Source organism: Rhineura floridana, chromosome 19 (genome assembly GCF_030035675.1).
Source record: "Rhineura floridana isolate rRhiFlo1 chromosome 19, rRhiFlo1.hap2, whole genome shotgun sequence".
Lineage (NCBI taxonomy): Eukaryota > Metazoa > Chordata > Lepidosauria > Squamata > Rhineuridae > Rhineura > Rhineura floridana.
The window spans coordinates 17,032,071-17,052,200 of NC_084498.1; the positions used below are offsets into that span (position 1 = coordinate 17,032,071).

At 41.7% G+C, this 20,130-nt stretch overlaps 1 protein-coding gene across 25 annotated transcripts in view; it reads left to right on the forward strand.

The window, feature by feature from the left end:
• The window catches only part of FBRSL1 (fibrosin like 1), a 999,197-nt gene that overhangs the window by 488,816 nt on the left and 490,251 nt on the right, over positions 1–20,130 (forward strand). For all 25 annotated transcript variants that reach the window (XM_061603171.1, XM_061603169.1, XM_061603170.1 and 22 more), the window contains one exon: positions 5,480–5,515. In XM_061603171.1, coding sequence (XP_061459155.1) covers positions 5,480–5,515 — 36 coding nt within the window. The remainder of the gene's footprint in view (positions 1–5,479; positions 5,516–20,130) is intronic.

Here is a 20,130-nt window from a genome sequence, read left to right on the forward strand (position 1 = left end):
GGTGTAGCCTGTGGAGAGTTCCAAATGCCAGATAGAGAGGCCTGGAGGCTGCATTTGACATCTGGGCCTGAGGTGTCTCACCCCATGTTTGGATGCAACAAGCCCTGGGTGTGGCCTCATTTTCCCACAGGTCTTGAACCCTTGTCTGGGCTGTACCACTTCAGACTGCAAGTGCAGGATTGCATCATCAAGTATTCCACATAAAAAGGGAGGTCGAGGGTTCTAGCCTCAGGTCCTAATCCTGCTCAGAGTAGACCCTCTTAAAATAATGGGCATGACTAACGTAGATCCATAAATTTCAGTGGGTTTACTCTGAGAAGGGCTAGCATTGGACACAACCCTCACTTTGTCTCTGGTGTGCTGGTTTTCTGTGCTCAAGGTTCTCTTCACCAATGTGGCGCATTCAACCATGCAATTCTCCTAATTTCATTTTAAAGTGGATCAGCCCAGACAATGGAAATCCCCAAGAATTGCTTTTTGTTTTTCCTCCTCACCCCCTTTCTTCTTGCAAAAGGCTTAGGTTAGGTTTAGCTTCATTAAATTTGTATATTGCTTCCCACTAAAAAGGCCTAAAATGATTTACAGGCAAGTAAAAAAACCCTACAGTAATAAAATTATAAAAAAAACCCCACAGATTTAACAATACAATGTAGTATCATTGGCCTTGCCTAAATAAATGTTCAGTCCTGTGCGCTCCCCTGCAGTCTGTACAGCCCTGACACAGGCTTACCACCTCAGTGAGGATTACGCTCTTGGGTAAACAAGTTCAAAATGATGAAGAGGAGCCCTGCTGGGTCAGACTTGCAGTTTCATGTAGTCCAGTATCCTGCTTCTCACAATGACCAGCCAAGTGCTCTTCAAAAGCCCACAAGACTGTTGGCAAGAGATGGGCTGCACCTCACGAGGACTGGGAAGAATCTCTTTGGCAGAAGTATGGCAAAACTCATCAAGAGGGCTTTAAACTAAAGCCTCTGGGGGATGGAGATGATAGCTTAAAGACCGATCCAAAGACAGCAGGTTGTAAACGCAAGGATTTGAAGGGTACAGGAGACACTGGGAGAGAGAAAGGGATGCACGGCAAAGCTCACGGTATATTAACGGAGGAATCCAATCGGGACAAAAGAGACTTCTGCTGTCTATATACCAACGCGCGGAGCTTGGAAAACAAGCAAGGGGAGCTTGAAGTCTTAGTACATCAAGGCAAATATGACTTCATAGGGATAACAGAAACTTGGTGGGATGACTCCCATGATTGGAATATAGCCATTCAAGGATATAAACTCTACAGAAAGAATAGAAGCAACAGAAAAGGAGGGGGAGTAGCATTATACGTCAAAGACAAATACACCTCTATGAAAATCCAAGAGAGTGAACAAAGTGGTCCGGTAGAGACCATTTGGGTAAAAATAAATGGAGAAACAAATAAAACCGACATGGTAGTAGGTGTCTACTACTGACCCCCTGGCCAAGAAGAGGTGGTAGACGAGGCCTTTCTCAAACAAATCTCTGAAATCTCAAGGAGGTAAGAAGTAGTAGTGATGGGGGACTTCAACTACCCGGATATCTGCTGGGAGACAAACTCTGCGAAGCACAAAGCCTCCAACAAATTCCTGATGGGCCTTGCTGATAATTTCCTCTTTCAAAAAGTAGAAGAAGGAACAAGGGAATCGGCAATCCTGGACCTGATCTTAACTAACACGGACAAATTGGTCATGGGAATTAAAGCGGTAGGTACCTTGGGGGAAAGTGACCACGTAATGCTGGAATTCGGGATTCTGGGGAAAGCCAAAGAAGAATATAGTCAAACATGGACCTTGGATTTCAGGAAAGCCGATTTTAGCAAGCTCAGGGAAATGATGGGTAGGATCTCGTGGCTAGATAGACTAAAGAAAAAAGGAGCCCAAGAAGCGTGGGAGTTCATGAAGAACGTATTACAAAAAGCGCAATCGCTAACAATTCCAAAGAGGAAGAAAAATGGAAGACATCGAAAAAAGCCAATGTGGCTACACGGAAGACTGGTGGAGGAGGTAAAAGTAAAAAAGAGCATGTATAAAGAATGGAAGGAAGGACGCATCACCAAGGAAGAGTACCAACGAGCGGCTCGGGTTTGCAGGAATAGTGTAAGGAAAGCTAAAACCCAGAATGAGCTGAGGCTGGTGAGGGAAGCGAGGAACAACAAAAAGGGGGTTTTCAGATATGTTCGAAGCAAGAGAAAGACCAAGGAAACAGTGGGACTGCTGCTCAATGAAGATGGCAAAATGTTGACAGATAACGAGGAAAAAGCAGAACTGCTCAACACCTATTTTGCCTCCGTTTTCTCCCAAAAAGGGAACAGTGTGCAACCTTGCATCGGTAGCAATCTCAGTAAGGGGTCGGGACTGCAGTTCGAGATTGATAAGGAGATAGTCAGGAAATACCTAGTTAACCTAAATGAGTTCAAATCTCCAGGGCCTGATGAACTGCATCCCAGAGTATTGAAGGAACTTGCGGATGTACTCTCGGAACCTCTTGCCATCATCTTTGAGAAATCCTGGAGAACGGGAGAGGTGCCGGAGGATTGGAGACGAGCAAACGTCATCCCGCTCTTTAAAAAGGGTAAAAAAGAAGATCCGGGGAATTACAGGCCGGTCAGTCTGACTTCAATACCGGGAAAGATATTAGAACGGATAATAAAAGAGTCCATTGGCAACTATCTAGATGACAATGCTATGATTAGAAGGAGCCAGCATGGGTTTGTCAAGAAAAAATCCTGTCAAACTAATCTCATCTCTTTTTTTGATCGGGTCACTAGCTTAGTAGATGGTGGAAATGCTGTAGATGTCATCTATCTAGATTTCAGCAAGGCGTTTGACAAAGTCCCCCACGACCTTTTGATTAGCAAACTAGTCAAATGCGGACTACATGGAAATACTGTCAGGTGGATTCACAACTGGTTGGAAAACTGTGCTCAAAGAGTGGTCATGGCTCTGCTTCGGACTGGAAGGAGGTCTTGAGTGGAGTGCCACAGGGTTCTGTCCTGGGGCCGATACTCTTCAACATTTTTATCAATGACTTAGATGATGGGGTGGAGGGAAGCCTTATGAAGTTTGCGGACGATACGAAACTGGGAGGGATAGCTAACACAATGGAAGACAGGAATAAAATCCAAAGGGACCTGGATAGACTAGAAAATTGGGCTGAAATTAATAAAATGACATTCAATAAAGACAAATGCAGGATTCTGCATTTAGGCCACAAAAACAAAATGCATGGGTACAGGATGGGAAATACCCAGCTTAGCAGTAGTGCGTGTGAGAAGGACCATGGAATTGTAGCGGATCGTAAGTTGAACATGACCCAGCAGTGTGATGCTGCGGCAAAAAAGGCAAACACGGTTTGGGGCTGCATAAACAGAGGTATAGTTTCCAGGTCGAGGGAAGTAATAGTCCCACTATATCCTGCATTGGTCAGGCCTCATCTGGAATACTGCGTTCAGTTCTGGGCGCCTCATTTTAAGAAAGATATAGACAAGTTAGAGCGGGTTCAGAAGAGGGCGACGAGGATGACAGCCGGTATGGAGAACAAGTCTTATGAGGAAAGGTTGAAGGAACTTGGCATGTTCACTCTGGTGAAGAGAAGGCTGAGGGGTGACATGATTGCACTCTTTAAGTACCTGAAGGGCAGTCACATAGAGGAGGGTACAGATTTGTTCTCTGCTGCCCCAGAGGGTAGGACTAGGTCTAATGGTTTTAAGTTGCAGGAGCATAGATTCAGATTGGACATTAGAAGGAACTTCTTGACAGTAAGGGCAGTTCGGCAATGGAACCGACTGCCTAGGGAGGTGGTGGGATCCCCTTCGCTGGATGTCTTCAAGCAGAGGCTGGACAGCTATCTGCGGGAGATGCTCTAGCTGTGGATTTCCTGCTGTGAGCAGGGGGTTGGACTCGATGGCCTACAAGGCCCCTTCCAACTCCATGATTCTATGATTCTAAGTATGGCATGATGGTAAGATCCTTCCCCGGCCATAGGATACCCAGCAGCTGATATTCAGAAGTATACCTGTTCCTCTATCTGGAATGTATTTTACTGCCTGCTCTGGTGGCAAGATGGGTGGGGAACAGTTCTGCAGCTAAGAAACAATTTACAGTACAGTAGGGCCCTGCTTTTCGGTGTCCCGCTTTTCAGCGTTCCGCTAATACGGCGGCTTTCAATTAGAGGAAGGCCCCACTCATACAGTGCGTGTTCCACTTTTATGGTTTTTTTTTTTTTTTGGCTTCGGGTGCCATTTTATTGACAGAGTTCCACTTTTAAGCGGAGGTCTGGAACGTAACCTGCTGTATGTTTGGGGCCCTACTGTATTAAAGCAAGATATCCACATCTAGATATCCTATTGGCCAAATGGGATGGAGGGCAAAGCAGGACGGAAGTGTCTTATTGTGGTAGAGAGCCTTGTAAGAAAGTACTGTGGATCAAACACTATGTGGGTTTGGTAGGATCACTTTTAGTGCAGGTTTTACAAGGATTGTACAACTGTAACATGGAAAGGGCTGCTATAGAGATGGGGTCAGAACTATAGAAGCATGTAGGAGGCCCCAGATTAAATCCTTGTTCTGCAGAAAGTCCCATGTCCAGTTTCCAGTTACAGGGACGTGATAAACCTTGGAGGACCAGAATATAGTACTTGACTGGATGATACCTGGCCAGTACCTGGCTAGATGGACTCAGTATAAGGCAACACCTTATATTATAACCAGCTCCCCACACTTTATAGACTTTATTCCTTTACCACACCACAGATTGTCTTAGAGCAATGCCATAGATCAGTGGCAGAGCACATGTCTTCCATGGAAAATGTAGGAACATAGGAAGCAGCCTTATACTGAGTCAGACCATTTGCCCATCTAGCGCACTCTTGTCTACACCAAGGGAAGGGAACTTGTGGCTTTCTGTATGTTGCTGGACTACAGCTCTAATAATCCATGGTTGTTGGCCATGGTGACTGGGATCAATGGGAATTGAGAGTCAAAACAACATCTGGAGGGCTACAGGTTCCCCACCCTTAGTCTACACTGTCTGGCAACAGCTCTCATGAATTCAGACAGGGGTCTCTCAGCCCTAGCTGAAGATTGAACCTGGGACCATCTGCATGTAGGGCATGTGCTCTACCGTTCAACCATGACCTTTCCCTAAGATCCCTGCGGCAAGTTGTAGAAGATGACCCAGTAGCCTTATTCTGTAGCAGTCAGCTTCTTAGGTCTATGTATACTTAAAGGTTATTGGGCTTGCTTGAAAATACTTCCAAGAAGACATGCTTGCAAATCTGCCTCTCTTTATGACTTTGGAGGGATAGGCAGCAGCACTCCTGGATCTTGATGAGAGTTACCTGGGAAATGGCATTTTGCAATTGCACGGAGAGGGAAGCTTGCCATTTTTTCTCCCTCCATGACATTATGCATAATTTTGTTTGTTACTTATAGTGATGTACCTTTTCTTTCCACAGAGTTCTGCTCAATCACTTTCGGGAAAAGGTTATTCGGTAAGTCACCTTACAGCTAATTCTTCAATTTTTCTTCTATTGCTGTTTGATTGTGCAAGATTACATTACCTGTTACATGTTCACAGACGCTGTGTGAATGCAGAGCATGCAAAATAGGCTTTGAGAAAAGTACAGCCACATCTCTAAACCACCTCTCTCTGCAAGAGAGAGTATTAAAATGGTTACTGTTTTGCTTTTCTGTTTATGAAGACCATACAGCTACAAATCCAAAGATCATAGCTGTGTACAAGATATCTTTGACTTTGTCTGTGTAAGGTCAAATCAGCCCTTTATTGTCCCATTTTTCCAGATTATATTTTTATGTTTAATTGAAGGTATGCCCACATGTTTAACTATAATGCTAGCTCTTAAGAAGCTTCTGCAACTCATATGAGAGTCTACAACTCCAAAAATAGAGAAGAAAGAATCAATCATGTGTGGTGTCGTATACTTGAGTTTGTTTGGTCTGAATGTACTTGTACAGAGGTGTTTTTCAAAAGTAGCAGCACATATGACATACAGTCTGGACCTGCTGTTGCTGTATCAGTCTTGTTTCAAAGATATTGACTCATTTCAGACATAACACTAAACCATAGTTTAGTGCTATGTGAATTAGTCTTGGGCTTGCATGCTCCCATCCCCTCCTCCAGTTGTTTAAACAAACCACAGTTTACTTTAAACCATATATGAGGAATCTGTGACTCTGTGGATGTTTTTGGACTACAACTCCCATCATTCCTGACCATTGGCCATCCTTGCTGAAGCTGACATGAGCAGGAGACCAATAACATCTGGAAGACCACAGGTTCCCTGTTCCTTGTTCCTTGTTTAAACTAATCAGAATGCCCCACATACCGTTAGGATGAAACAACAAACTCTGGTTAGTTTAAAACAGGAAACAGATGCTTCTGTTCTCCTCATAGCCACTAGAGGAAGACAGGGAATGTGCGAATCAGAGGGTTGCTGCTGCTTATTTCCATACTGCTAAACTATGGTTTAGTTTAGTTGTGTGCAAAACAGGCCATCACTTTGTAAACCACCCTGGAATCAATTTTTGATGAAGGGCAGAATAAAAATACTTTTAAATGAAGATTCCGACTTTCATATTTTGACTTGCTCAACATCCAATGTCATGTGATAAAGTCATGTTCATAAGTGTTTGTCATAGTGGTGATGTTCATAAATATCTGGCTATCAACTTCTCAATTACCATAGTGGGATTTTTGGATTCCTTGTTTCCTTATTTTTAAGTAAAAGAATAATTGGTCTCTAGTCAGATTGTGACTAAATGCATACTTATTTTGTAAATAAATAATGGTGCAAGAAGGTGGTGGTATTCTGTGATTCTGCCTACAGCAGTTGATGGTACTACAGTCTATTCCATGTGCATTGTTTGAACTTGCTGTGGGTGCTCTGCTTATTCCAGGGGATGGGATGGAGGGGTTGAAATCATAATTGCCAGATAAATCATATATTAGAATCTAGTCTGGATGTTCCAATCAAGTTTGGATGTTCACTTGTGCTTCTGAATCCCCATTTCAATCATAGCCACTAGGCTTTTTCTTGCAACGAAAAAGAGAAGCGAGAAGAACAGAGGGAAGTGATCCAAAACTGAGTGCCAAACAGTATCAGACAAGTCCTGTCTCCTTTCGACTGCTCCCACTGAAGCTTTAAATTACGTTTCTTGCAAGTCTGAAAAAGAGAGAGAAGAGAGATCTTAATTCCTTTTAGCATTTCTAATTGACAATAGTTACTGTTGTTGCAAATGCTGAAATCGGAGAAGGAATTTTTTATGATTCAAGGGTACATATTTCAGATAGTCATTGTTTAAAACGATGTGATGTCTTGGTATGGTGAATGACTTCAATGTAGTCTCTTAAAACATAATCCTAAGTGTGTTTTTGAATGATTTTTAGAGAATTCTTGAAGCCTGCAAAGTGGAATTGATTTGCATCTCATGGGAGTTTTGAAATCATAACGTTTACTGTATGTCAGGTAAACATTCAAGCTTATCTCCTTGTTGGGGAGGACGTTTTTCCCCTCAAGCATCAAATGTCAACAGTATGCAAAGTAAAGCAATTGTGGTCAGGTTTTTGGTATAGTTTTGAATAGCTGAATCCATCTAAAATATAAACATTTTGCCTTGGGCTTGCAGCAAGGAGTGTAGGAGAAAGGCCCCCTTCTGCCTCCCCCCCCCCGTGTGTGTGTGTGTGTGTGTGTGTGAGAGAGAGAGAGAGAGAGAGAGAGAGAGAGAGAGCACTTAACCAATAAAGGCCTTGCCACTATCCTGGTGCTAATAAATCGTGGGCAGGCATTTTCTCCCTTTATGAGAAGTTCCTTTTGATCTGTTGAACAAACAGGCATGGTAGAAGTACACAGCTGCTTATCTGAAAGCCGTTGGAACTCTGATAAGTTCGTTTCTTCATTTCTGGGCCTTATAGAGATTGAGTAATAAGCAGCAATATCTCAAAGTGTGGTCTGTAGAGATCCTCCCCTCCCCATCCCTGTGGGCTGTGAGGCAGGGTTCACTCATCAGGGGACCCAAGTTGTTCCCTGAAAATCTTTCCTTTTTCATACTGCACTATTTGCTTTTGTTTATATCTGTCTTCCGTGGATGTTTGGGTGATATTTTGTTTTAAGAAGAGTGTGACTCTTATTTCTGGTTATGCAGTCCAAGTAGTTAGGAATCACAAAGCTAGTATGATGGTGCCACAGTGCTATATAGCCAATGAGGTTTGGTTAGGTGATGCTACAAAGTCAAGTCAGAGTGAGGGCAATAATTCCTGTCCTCACTTGGAACAGGAAAGCATTTTCACCTGGTTTTGCAATGCCCCTTCTTAAAAATAGCTAAAATAGGCATATTTCCAAGGGGGTAAACGTTTTCACAAAACAATCCCCACCATCATAACGTCTGCATTTTTCTTTGAGATCATATTTCTTATAGAAGTCTTGTGCAATTAGAATTCAATATTAATATGAAACTTGGTAAGATCCTGAAGGGTAAGGACAATTCAGTAAAAGGAGGATGAAGGAAAAGAAGGGTGGGATTAAGAAATGATTGATTGCTTCCATCTCAACACCTGCCCCTGCACATTATTTCTTTTCTTGATGAGTTGGTGGGGATAAATGTGGGGCTGTTTTGAGTAGTGATTAAGTAACAATAATAAAGAAAATGTGGTCAGACTGAATTTTCACTCACCAAGACTTTGTTACCATGTTCTGTCCTTGTACGTACTGGGCAGGGGTCTCATCTACAGGTCTGAGCATTAATGCTGTCAGGGCTCCATTGAGCAGTATGATCAGGAGGCCCCCAAACACAGCAGAGCTGCCTTAACACATTTGGAAACCAATAATATATATTCTATATTTTACACTTGTAATGTACATTGTAATTGTACGTTGTGTACATTGCAGTTCTTCACTGAATACATTGTAATGTGTAAAACAATATACATTATCATTGAAAGAGAGAGTAGGATAGGACCATTCAGGCCAAAGTCTGCAATTAACTAACTCTGCCACTGGATCTGATATGTCAAAGAATTGCTGGTGTACGTAATGTGTTGCTTCTCCATTAAACTGCCTTATTTATTTATTTATTTATTTATATATTTATTTATTTATTTACATTTCTAAACCGCCCTATAGCAATAAGCTCTCAGGGCGGTGTACAACAAGATAAAACCACAATTAAAATACATGCAAGTGTAGATTATAAAACATATTAAAAACAAAATTAAAATACAACTAAAAATAAAAAATACAATAAAATTAAATTTAAAATTAACATTAAATTAAGGTTAAAATGCCTGGGCAAAGAGGTAGGTTTTTACCTGGCGCCGAAAGGATAACAAAGAAGGCGCCAGGCGTATCTCATCTGGGAGGGCATTCCATAATTCGGGGGCCACCACTGAAAAGGCCCTAGATCTAGTTGCTGATCTCCGGGCCTCCTTATGAGTTGGGACCCGGAGAAGGGCCTTAGCTGTCGAGCGCAGTGAACGGGTAGGTACATAGCGGGAGAGGCGTTCCATCAGATATTGCGGTCCGATGCCGTTAAGGGCTTTATAGGCCCCTTATCATGGGGCAGCTGTTGCGGAAGCTGTTTTTCTCTGGACTTTGGCCTTGTTTCTAAATGTCTGTCATAAGGCAAAAGCCATTCTTTCTCTAGTGCTGTCAGGTCCAACTACCATTCAACTCCACACAGATAGCTTATGGGATGTCCTTGTTTTGTTTTGTTGTTGTTTTGTCTCCTAAAGTGCCAAGTCACTGTTTTAACAGTGGCTCTCTCAATGTCCCTAAAATATGCTTCTTCTTCCAGACATTACTTGCAAGAGGCATAGTGCAGATGTAGAATTGGAGGATGATTAAAGTGTAATTTCTTCATGTTGATACATTCAGCTTTTTCAGTTTCTGCATGATGTGGTTTGCCTGCATTTTGCACAGAGCTAGGTAAAATGTGTTGTTGTAGTTTGTAGATACTTCTTGTATTTATTTATCCAATTTATATACCTCTTCATATTTCAACAGAAATCTCTAAGTGGTTTACAAATCTCAACAAAAATAACTCAATAAAAGAAATCTAAAACAAATTTCATGTTCAACAACCAAACAATATTGCTGCTACTCCTCCTCCATGTTTTAAGTAACATAATAAATATATTTAAACAATCTCCAGGTAAAACGTCTAAGAACCACAAAAGCATACCCTATATAATGCATCAAAAAAGAAAATGCAACATAATTACAATATATCATACAATTTAAATAAATATTGGGAAAATGCCTAATATAGTCACCATAATTATTCACCAACACCATGTGTGGAACCTTTGGCCCTCCAGGTGTTGCTGAACTACAGCTTCCATCATCTCTGGCCATTGGCCATGCTTGCTGGGGCTGACGAGAGTTGTAGTTTCGCAACATCTGGAGGGCCAAAAGGTTCCTCACATCTGGCCTGCACATTCACACTACACAAAATTACACATTCACACTACACAAAACTAATATAAACACACAACTCCCACTTACACAGTCACTTGACAGTCTCCTTGCACCCTCCTTCATCGCTCCATGCACTTAGTTCTCACTTCAGTGAAACAGTTCTCCATACACACATTGTGAACTGATATAAAGGTGCTGCTTTATTCATTTCTCTCTCAAGTCTGCTCACTCCTTCCCATCTGATCCAAGCTCTGAAATTTCTGTGCTTGCCTATAGGGGAGCCTAGAAAGTCTTAATCCAGAAAAGACTAAAGTACTTTTTTATTTATTTTAAAATGTAGCCTGCTTTCCTTTTTTAAAATAAGCCTAGTTCCTCTAACAAAACAGAATCTGTTTGTTTATTATTAAATTTATATCCCTCCTGTCCTCCCAAAAGGAGCTGAGGGCAGCAATAAAAGACATAAACCGGAATAAATAAATAAATACAATGCAAAATACAAAAAAAAAAAAAAAGCCAGAGAACACAATCCCAGTTGAACACTACCTGGCATCCTGTACAAAAAGAGCATAATATCAGCTAAAGGCTTTCTGGAAGACACATGCCTGGCACCTAAAGCAGAACTGTGGGACGTATGTTCCTCCAGACATAGTTACACTCTAACTCCCATGAGCCCCAGCCCCATGGCCAATGGTCAGGAATGCTGAGAGCTGTAGGCCCACCACATCCAAAGAGCAACATGTCACCTAACCCTGACCTTGCACACTTCCAGGCTGTCACATACCAGCAAATGCAGCTTGTGTAATTAAGGTTGATGTGGGTCTTTTGCACAACAATCCCATTTCCTCCGAAACATGGACTTGTTGCAACAAGGAAAGTGATGGGGAAATGTACTGGAAAGAGTGGGATGATTGCTTGACATAGTGTTACATAGCCTCTCCACAAACAAATCAGAAAGAATGCTCAATAAATAGCTGTCATTGTCTAATTTTCCTGCAAATTTTGTGCAAACAAATCGGGATGAATTATGGAAGTGACTCTAAAGGAGTACAGTGTTCAGTTATTACGTGGCTGACAACTTTTGCAATGTCTTTGTATTGAGGAGAAATGGGAGGGGAGTGTTAGGAATTCTATTTATTGATGCATTCAGCCTCCTTTGTGTGCGTATGTGTGTGTGTGTGTGTGCGCACAGGGTGTGTGTCATCCTTTTGTATGCATAAGACTAAGGAGGAGCCCATACATGGGCATCAAAACAAAGGCAATAATCATCTTACTTACTTGGAAGCAAACCTCATATTTAAATAAATGATCTGCATACACTCTATGGTCAAGGTGACATTTAATATTGGTTGGTCTATGTACATGCCCTGAGAAATGGAATACAGGACTTTAAATATATTTTTGCTCAGCTTGGAACATTGTGATCTCAGGAATGTTTGCAGAATCCATTGGCAAAGTGTTGCTTCAAACAGTAAATCTCAAGTACACAATCTGTTTGCAAGTCTTGTGCAAACAGCAGAAGAGCAATTGTTTTGCAGCAAATTCACTGTTCAGCTGTACAGGGAGATAGGCATAAAATTATGTAACTTACATAATTTACTTAATTAATTATTTACATTACTTAAGTTACTTTGTCATTATGTTATTCTATCCCATTCATTTCAACGCAAAGTTGTCTTTTCTGTTGTCTTTTGGCATCAAGAAACCTTTTAAGTAGAGACCTTTATCCTACTCTGCATCTGTGTTGGAATTGTTTACAATATGTTTTTAAAGACATTTTAAATATTTTTTTAAGATGTTTTGTTTTTAACACTGTTTTATAGATGATTTTGGTGTTTTATCGCCTGTTTGCCACACTGGGTTCCTTTTGGGCGGAAGGGCGGGGTATAATTTTAATTAATTAATTAATAACACAAAGCAAATGGGGGAAAATAATAAAGAACATGTTGTTTGCAGACTGAAAGCAACATCAGTGAATATCTCTATTCACCGGATGGATTTCCATTCTGGACATGGGATAAATAAGCAAACATCAGCAATTTCCACTCCTGCTTCCATTTTTTTTTTAATACTCTGACATCTCAACTTCTTCATTAAGTGAGATCAGAGGCCTCAACATTTTTGTGCCAGAAAGCCACTCCACTCAGATTGCAGAAGTTTTAGAAAGATAACTCCATAATTTAGAAAGATAATTCCATAAGCCTCTGAACCAGTGTCATAATGCAGTAGTGGACTGTATGAGGCCAATAAACTGAGAATGAATCCTGGGAAGACGGAGACTCTGTGAGTAGGTGGTTCCCATGTCTGGAAGATAGGCCAGTTGCCTGTTCTGTATGGACCTGCATGTGTTCCCTCTAAAAGAGCAGGTATGTGCCTCGGGAGTACTTCTGAATACAGCTTTGTCATTAGACATTAAAGGCCAAAGTGAATATCTCTAAGGTTGTCTTTTACCAGCTTCATCTGGTATGCCTGCTATGGCCGTATCTGGATCAGGATAACTTGGCCACCATAGTCCATGCATTGGTAATGTCAAGACTGGATTACTGCAATGCACTGCCCTTGGGCTGGGGTGAATACAGTGGCTAGACTGTTGATGGGGGCAAACAGTCAACAGCATGTGATACCACTGCTAAAACGTCTGCTAAAACGTCCGACACAAGGGCCAGGTACATGGCTCTTTTGTCAACACACAAAGCCCTGAACAGTTTGGGTCCAGGATACCTTAAGGACCCCTAAACCCTTACATCCTAGCCCAATCACTGAGATAATCCAGAGGAGGGGTATTAGTTGTCCCGTGAGTTACAGAGGCCTGACCAGCTTCAACCAGAAGTCAGGCATTTAGTGTCACCAGTCCCATGCTGTGGAACACTCCTGTTGCAGAGATTCAGCAGACATCCTCTCTTTTGATTTTAAGGCATCTCTTGAAGACTTTTCTATGCCAATAGGTCTATGCAGCTCTTTAAAATTTTCTTGAGTAGCCCATCATTTTAATGATTGTTCTGTACTGCTTTTAAAGGTCTTTTATTTTTTATGTTGCCCTGATATTTTGTGAGAAGGTGGTATATAGATTTTATATAGACAAACTATAGATAGATTTTTAAATGGATTAGAACTGGAGCTTTCTGTGCTGAGGGCAAAGCTGTACACAAAATTCATACTGCAAATAAAGATTCAGTGAACCTTGCTTTCTCTGGACTTCCACTGGAACAAAGGCATGCAGAAAGATGACATCCTTCTGTTTTGTTTGGTCTCCAAACAATGCTTTTAAAAATAATTTTAAAGATAGTGGAGTTGTAATGAATCTGGTGACTGGTGATGACATTTTTATGCCTCTGTAAAATATCACCCTCAGTGTTTAAATGCCCCTCCAGCCCATCCAGTACCATTCTTTTAATGCCTTGCATTGTTTAATCCATGGAAGCCAATAACCCTGGTTAATTTATATTGATGATTGCAATCTTGGAAGAAGCTTACTTGAGAGTAAACTTCAGCTGATTGCTTAGTTTGAGCACGATAGCTTTAGGAAACTTTGGAGAAGGACTTAAGGAGGTCCCTTCTCCATTGGGATGAGCTACGGGTGAGGGAGCTCCACAACGAACGGCTTTTATACGGTAGTTTCTCCCTTGTTGGAGGTTACAATGCATTGGAAAATACGGGGCAGCCTCCCACCTTCTTATGCCGTCACCCTCGGACCCGACCTGGATGCCAGCTATCAGAAATGCGATGTGAGACTTCCACCTGCGCTGGGCCGCCGCCGCCGCCGTTTCTTGTTTGCCGGGTCGGAGCTGGGGGTGGGCTGCGGCCCTTCGGTGGGCCTGGCGCTGCGGCCTATCTTCGGGAGACGGCATTGCTGGCTGCGGCGGTTTTCCGATGGCTGCTGGGGTTGGGGCGCGCCCCTGCAGCCCCCGCTGTCCTGCCGTGTCGACCTTTGTTCGTTCCGCCTTGTGTCGGCCGCGTTTCCCTCTCGGCGCCTTCGCCTTTGGCTTCTTGGGGAGAACTTTCCTGTTGGTCACGTCTTCGTGGGGCCTGTTTGTGCCGCCCCCTCGCTGTTTACTACACTGGACGCTGGATGCTGAGAGTGAGAGGAGGTGCCGCTTTCGGTTTCACAAATGACGCACCTTTTGGACTATACGGGCTAGAAGCCTTATTGAACCTTACTGTAGTAGCTTTCACCTGGTTGTTTTAGTTTTATTGCTTGTTTTTTGATGTTGTGATGTTTATATACCTTTACTTTGTACATCGCTCAGAGTGGCTGGGTCTCCAGCCAGATGGGCGATAAATAAATCGCATAAATAATAAATAATAATAATAATTTATTATTAAGTGGTGTTTTGATGAATGATGACCCCAATTCCCTCGAGTTTAACATTTACACAGATGTAGAATGAAGCAGAAAAAAAACAGTTGTAGTTTTTAGATGGCACAGGTATTCTGTGATAATCCACTAGCCAAAGGGAGATTATGTCCTTTTGGAGAAAATAATGGGATGAAATTGTTTTCAACTTAATGCAAGTATTGTTACTTAGCCGATACTATCAAGTACTCAGGCTTTGAAGAACACACTTCATTAAACCCATGTAGAGTTAATATGTACTGTGGTTGGCATGCTCAGAGACACAAGCTTTCTAGTTCCTAGTATTTCAAGAACTGGAAAAGAAAACTAACCCAACCATTGATTTTGACCTTCATTTGACCCTTTCTTCCCCTTGGAACTGATAGGGAATTAAGCAGTAACCCCTGCTCAGTCACTTATTGGCAGCAGCCAAACTAACAGTCACCCTTTTCTGGAAAAACGTAACCACGGCCAAAAAAGACTATTTGTTCAAAAGGATCTGGAAAGTAGGTGTAGTAGAAAAACTGACAAATAAAATACACTTAGCTAAGGAAATTAAAAAGAAAGATACATTTGGAACAGAGTAGATGGATTTAATATTGTGTGTAACTAGGGCCGCATCACACCATACATTCAAAAATAGTTATATGCCAGTTTAAATAGCCATGGGTTCCCCCTAAGAATCCTAAGGACTGTAGTTTGCTAAGGGTGTTGAGAATTGTTAAGGGACCCCTATTTCCCCACAGAACTACAGTTCCCAGAGTTCCCTGGGAAGAGGGATTAATTGTTAAACCACTGGGAAATGACCATCTTACTATATGCTAAGTGATTATGTAGTTTTGGCAGTAGGATGCGACAAAAGTGTCTTATACAAATAAATGCATATTTGAAATGTGTGCGTGTCAGAGAAGCACTGAGGGCAAAGAGGGACTGATAAGTACTTGTATTTGTTTTTAAGCTACTGTTTTATACTTGTTTTAAAATGTGTTTGATTAGTTTAATATATCTTTTGTGATTGCCTATATAAGCCACCTTGTTAGAGTTGATAGGGTGGGCACTTACGGATCACCAAAAAAGAAGAAATGCAACACGCACACACACAGAGCATGACAAAAGAGGATCCGGATTTGCATAAAAATACCATATGCTGGTTTATATGTATAGATGTTAATTTAGGAGTAATTATTATAATTTAAATAGAAATACAATACATCTCACCACAGTAGGAAGGCTGTGGCCAGGTAAGTCTGCTGTCCACGTGGTAACTGTTGATGGGCAATGTCTAGGCCCCTCCTCTTCCTTCTTGTTTTTTTTTTTTAATTTTTAAATCAAACTTTGGCTAGACAGCCTTTCAAATATAGGACTCCTTCAAACAGAGGGCTGTTCTCTCTAAAGTAGGTATAGGAAGCTGCTTTATACCATTGGGTCCATCTAGCTCAGTACTGTCTACACTGACTGGCAGTGGCTCTCCAGGGTTTCAGGCAGGAGTCTCTCCCAGCCCCACCTGGAGATCCTGGGGACTGAACCAGGGACCTTCTGCATGAAAAGTAGATGCTCTGTCATTGAGCTACAGCACTTCGCCTAAAATGTGCCCTATATTCATCAACCAAACAGTCAGGAAACAATAGCCTAGGGGAAAGAGAGCCTAGATAGCAATATTGGGTGTTGGTGCACCACTTCGTGACTGCTATAGGCCTGTTTTGAGTCATTAGCTATCATTAGGTGCTCCTTGTATTCTTCATAGACTCTATAGAGGAAGCATAATGGCTAGGAGCATGCAAAATAAAATAAAAATAAAGCAGAAACTTTTGTTATGCTGCCACATCACTGGCCTAGCGCCAGACAGGGTTTTCTGCATTATGCAAGTAGATATGTCAAAGTAACCCTGCTAGCATTTTATAAAATATATTTTTGGTTTACAGCTCCATTAATTCTCTTTCAAAATAAACTCCCTTCTGTTTCCAATTAAACTGCGTTCTGCTTTTAATAATGATCAAATGTCCCATAAATTGTCACTCATCCCAAAATCATAGAGTGTATGCGTGTACAATTGTCTCTTCACCCCCTTCCCCAGCCCCAAAACTGGGTGTCTACATCAGTCCTCAGTATATTGAGGCATCAGTAAAAGGCTCTGTTTCTGAAGCTCATGTTCCTGCTGTAATAGATACACAGCACATACTTCTTTGTTTACAAGGCCTGAGCATAATTGGATGATGTTGATTTACATAAACCTACAAGTTCTCATGCAAATACATGGTGATCTTCTTGAAACCATTCAAGGCGTGGATGGCATATGACTCCTTTCTGATTTCTTTCATTTTCTTTAACTACATTGTTTTAATGGGAGGAGGTTGGGACAAGGAAAGGGGCAGGGTAGAGAGGAGTCTCATCTGTAAGCTGTCGCTCCTATGGCTATACAAACATATCTCCATAAAGGCTCCCAGAATGTGGACAGTTAGCTGTGGAAGTAAATAGCTTCTTTCTAAATCTATCTTGGATGATCTATCATAGAGGAATTTTCTTCTGCCAGAACTTGGCAGAGAGGGAAGTTTTCCCTAGTGTGGCCACTTAGGTGTCACCCCCAAAAAAGAGGACATCAATCTGCATCAAATTTGCATGTGCTAATTTGTATATATAGGTGCAAATTTTATTGATTACATTTTTACTTAAATGGTAATACAATACATCTCTTCATAGTGGGAAGACTGTGACCAGGTGACTTGTGCGCCTGCACAGTCTATTGTCCAGGTACTCACCAATGATGGGCACCTTCTTGGGTTCTCCTGTTCTCCCTTCCTAGGGTTCTTGGTCTTTAAACCAAACTTTGGTTAGACTGACCTTCAAATGGAAGCATTCTTTAAATAGAGGACTGGGCTCTATAAATTAGAACACATGGCTACTCTGCTTTTCCTCTCCAGTGGGTGGAAAGCTTTGGAAGACCCTACTCCTCCAAAAGTCCGCTTGTGCCTTTTTTCCTGCATCTCTCCTTCTGCAAAGTTTTCCAGTGAAACACAGAACGGAAAGACTTAGCAAATGTGGCTTTCTTTATAGGAGGGTTGCATGAAGGGTGGTAGATCTTAAGGGATGTTCATACAAAAAGACAGGGTGTAAAGCTGAAATTTGCACAAACAGCACCCTGTTTTGGAAGGAAGGCCCTGTACATGAGTTGTGTACTCATGTGAATAACAGCAGTAGCCAGGTAACTGCTGGCCGGAGAAGTGCTGATTCACTGCAGCTGTGCATCTCATCCTCTCTCCAGATGCTGTTGGAGTTACAGTGAGCTACTTGGCTACTTTCTAAGCAAGTGTAATAATAGTTTCTGCCCTTTATTTTTTCTCTTAAGTTATCTCCTAGCCCCCCCCTTTTTTTTTAAAGGTCTGGTTAATACTATTTACTGGAACAAAAACTGTCCTGCCAGAACAAAAGAATTTCCACCCACAAACCTTTCTGCTGAAGTAGAAAGGGAAAGCAGAAAATTTGCCTACATCAAACAGGTATAGTTGTCAGTGTGTTTTTAACCCTGCTGTGCATATACCAATTCCCATTTGCTGTTAGTACAGGCAGTGCACGTTAATTCCTGCCTCAAATCAGTGCTGATCTTTGGACAAGTGTTAGTGCAGACATGGGCTCTGAGAATGATGTCTACTTTTGAGTGTTGCTTGCCCTCTCTCCTAAATCTTTCTCTTTTTCTGTTCAAAACAAAAGCCTCAACAGGAAGCAGAGAAAGCCTCCTTTCACAGCAAGCCAGCATTGCTATTTGATGTTGCCTCTAAAGCAGGCTCAGGTGGAGTTAGCTGAGGCTTTGTGTTTCCCCATTTATTTCCTGCTGTCCAAAGTCCATATTGTCAACATGAGCTATGGCACCCATGCAAAGGTTCTCAGTACCTAGTTTCTTTTCCTGTGGATGACACAAAAGCAGCCATGGTCTGTTCGTTGCACACATGCTGTGGCAGACTCATCAAAGAAAATTAGCATGGTAGGAGGGAGCTGTGTTTTGTCACTTTTAGCTCTGGTTTTTGCTTGCCTCTTTCCCCACCCCTTTTTTTAAAAAAAACCACTTCAATTTCCCTTCCTCCGTTTGTTAAACTTGGAGGAACAGTAGATGACAACTGCTGGAATTGAACAGGAAAAAGGTAGATGGTGTGCTGTGTTGGCCTAATTAACCACAAAGTAAAAAGGTCCAAGGACAGGGGAAATACCAGAGGCAGGGACTCTTGGGGAAGGGTCAGATAGTTCAGTGATAGAGTACCTGCTTTGCATGAAGAAAAGCCCAGGTTCAGTCCCCAGCATCACCAGATAGGGCTGGGAAGGGAACTCTCTCTGAAAAACTAGAGAGCCACAACCAGTCAGTGCAGACAGTACTAAACTAGATGGGCCATGTAACTCAGTATAAGGAAGCTTTCTATGCACTGGATAAATACAGCAAAGATTAAAAGGAATATCTAGATTTTTTCATAAGTGCCTGAGAAAAGGATGTCAACAAGTCTTTGCAGCTGTTTAATTTTTATTTTGATTAGCTAGTCACTTTCATGATGATCTGTATCATTATTTTTAATTTTTAAATTGTATTTTATGTTTAACATTGTAAACTTCCCTAATATTTATCATATGGCAGTATAGACATAGACAAGTGCATTTCCATGTGGTAAGCTAGTTTTCCCAATCAGATTCGTGGGGTAGAGTTGAACAACTGCAGTTGTCGAGCTCTTCTAGACTACTGCAAGGTGTGGATGAAATAATTTGAACGGGGCAGGTGGTAAATATACCAAAGATATGGAAGGAAGGAATCTGAGATTTGGTCTACATGTGCAGCAGCATGAGGTGGTAGAATGTACTTCTTCAGACCGCATGTGTGTGTTGCGAGGAGGGGGAATCACATTTTAAAATTATTCTGTTAAAAACTCACTGCAAATAGAAAACCAGCACAACAGACAAAGGGGTAGGCTAGAACCTTTCTCCCCGATGTGCTATTTTTTCTGCATGCAGGGATTCAATCTTCATCAACATTATTTCCATAAGGGAGCATTCAAAAGTGCTATTCCCCCACCTGTAATCTGAAGGAAGTTCATTCTACCACCTCATTCTTATTTATTTTTAGACGTAGCCTGGGTTTGGATGGTTGGATAGAACACAGAGCTGAGTTTCATTCCAATAGTACCAGGGCTTGGAAAGAAAGGGCACAGGAGGATCACTAGTAGCAAGTTCAGTTAATCAAAGGTTGCATAATTTATCATCAATTTATTTATTCTTATATTTATATCCCACCTTTCCCCCAAGCAGCTCAATAACCTTCTGAGGTAGGCTAGGCTGAGAGACTCTGACTGGCCCAAGGTCACCCAGTGAG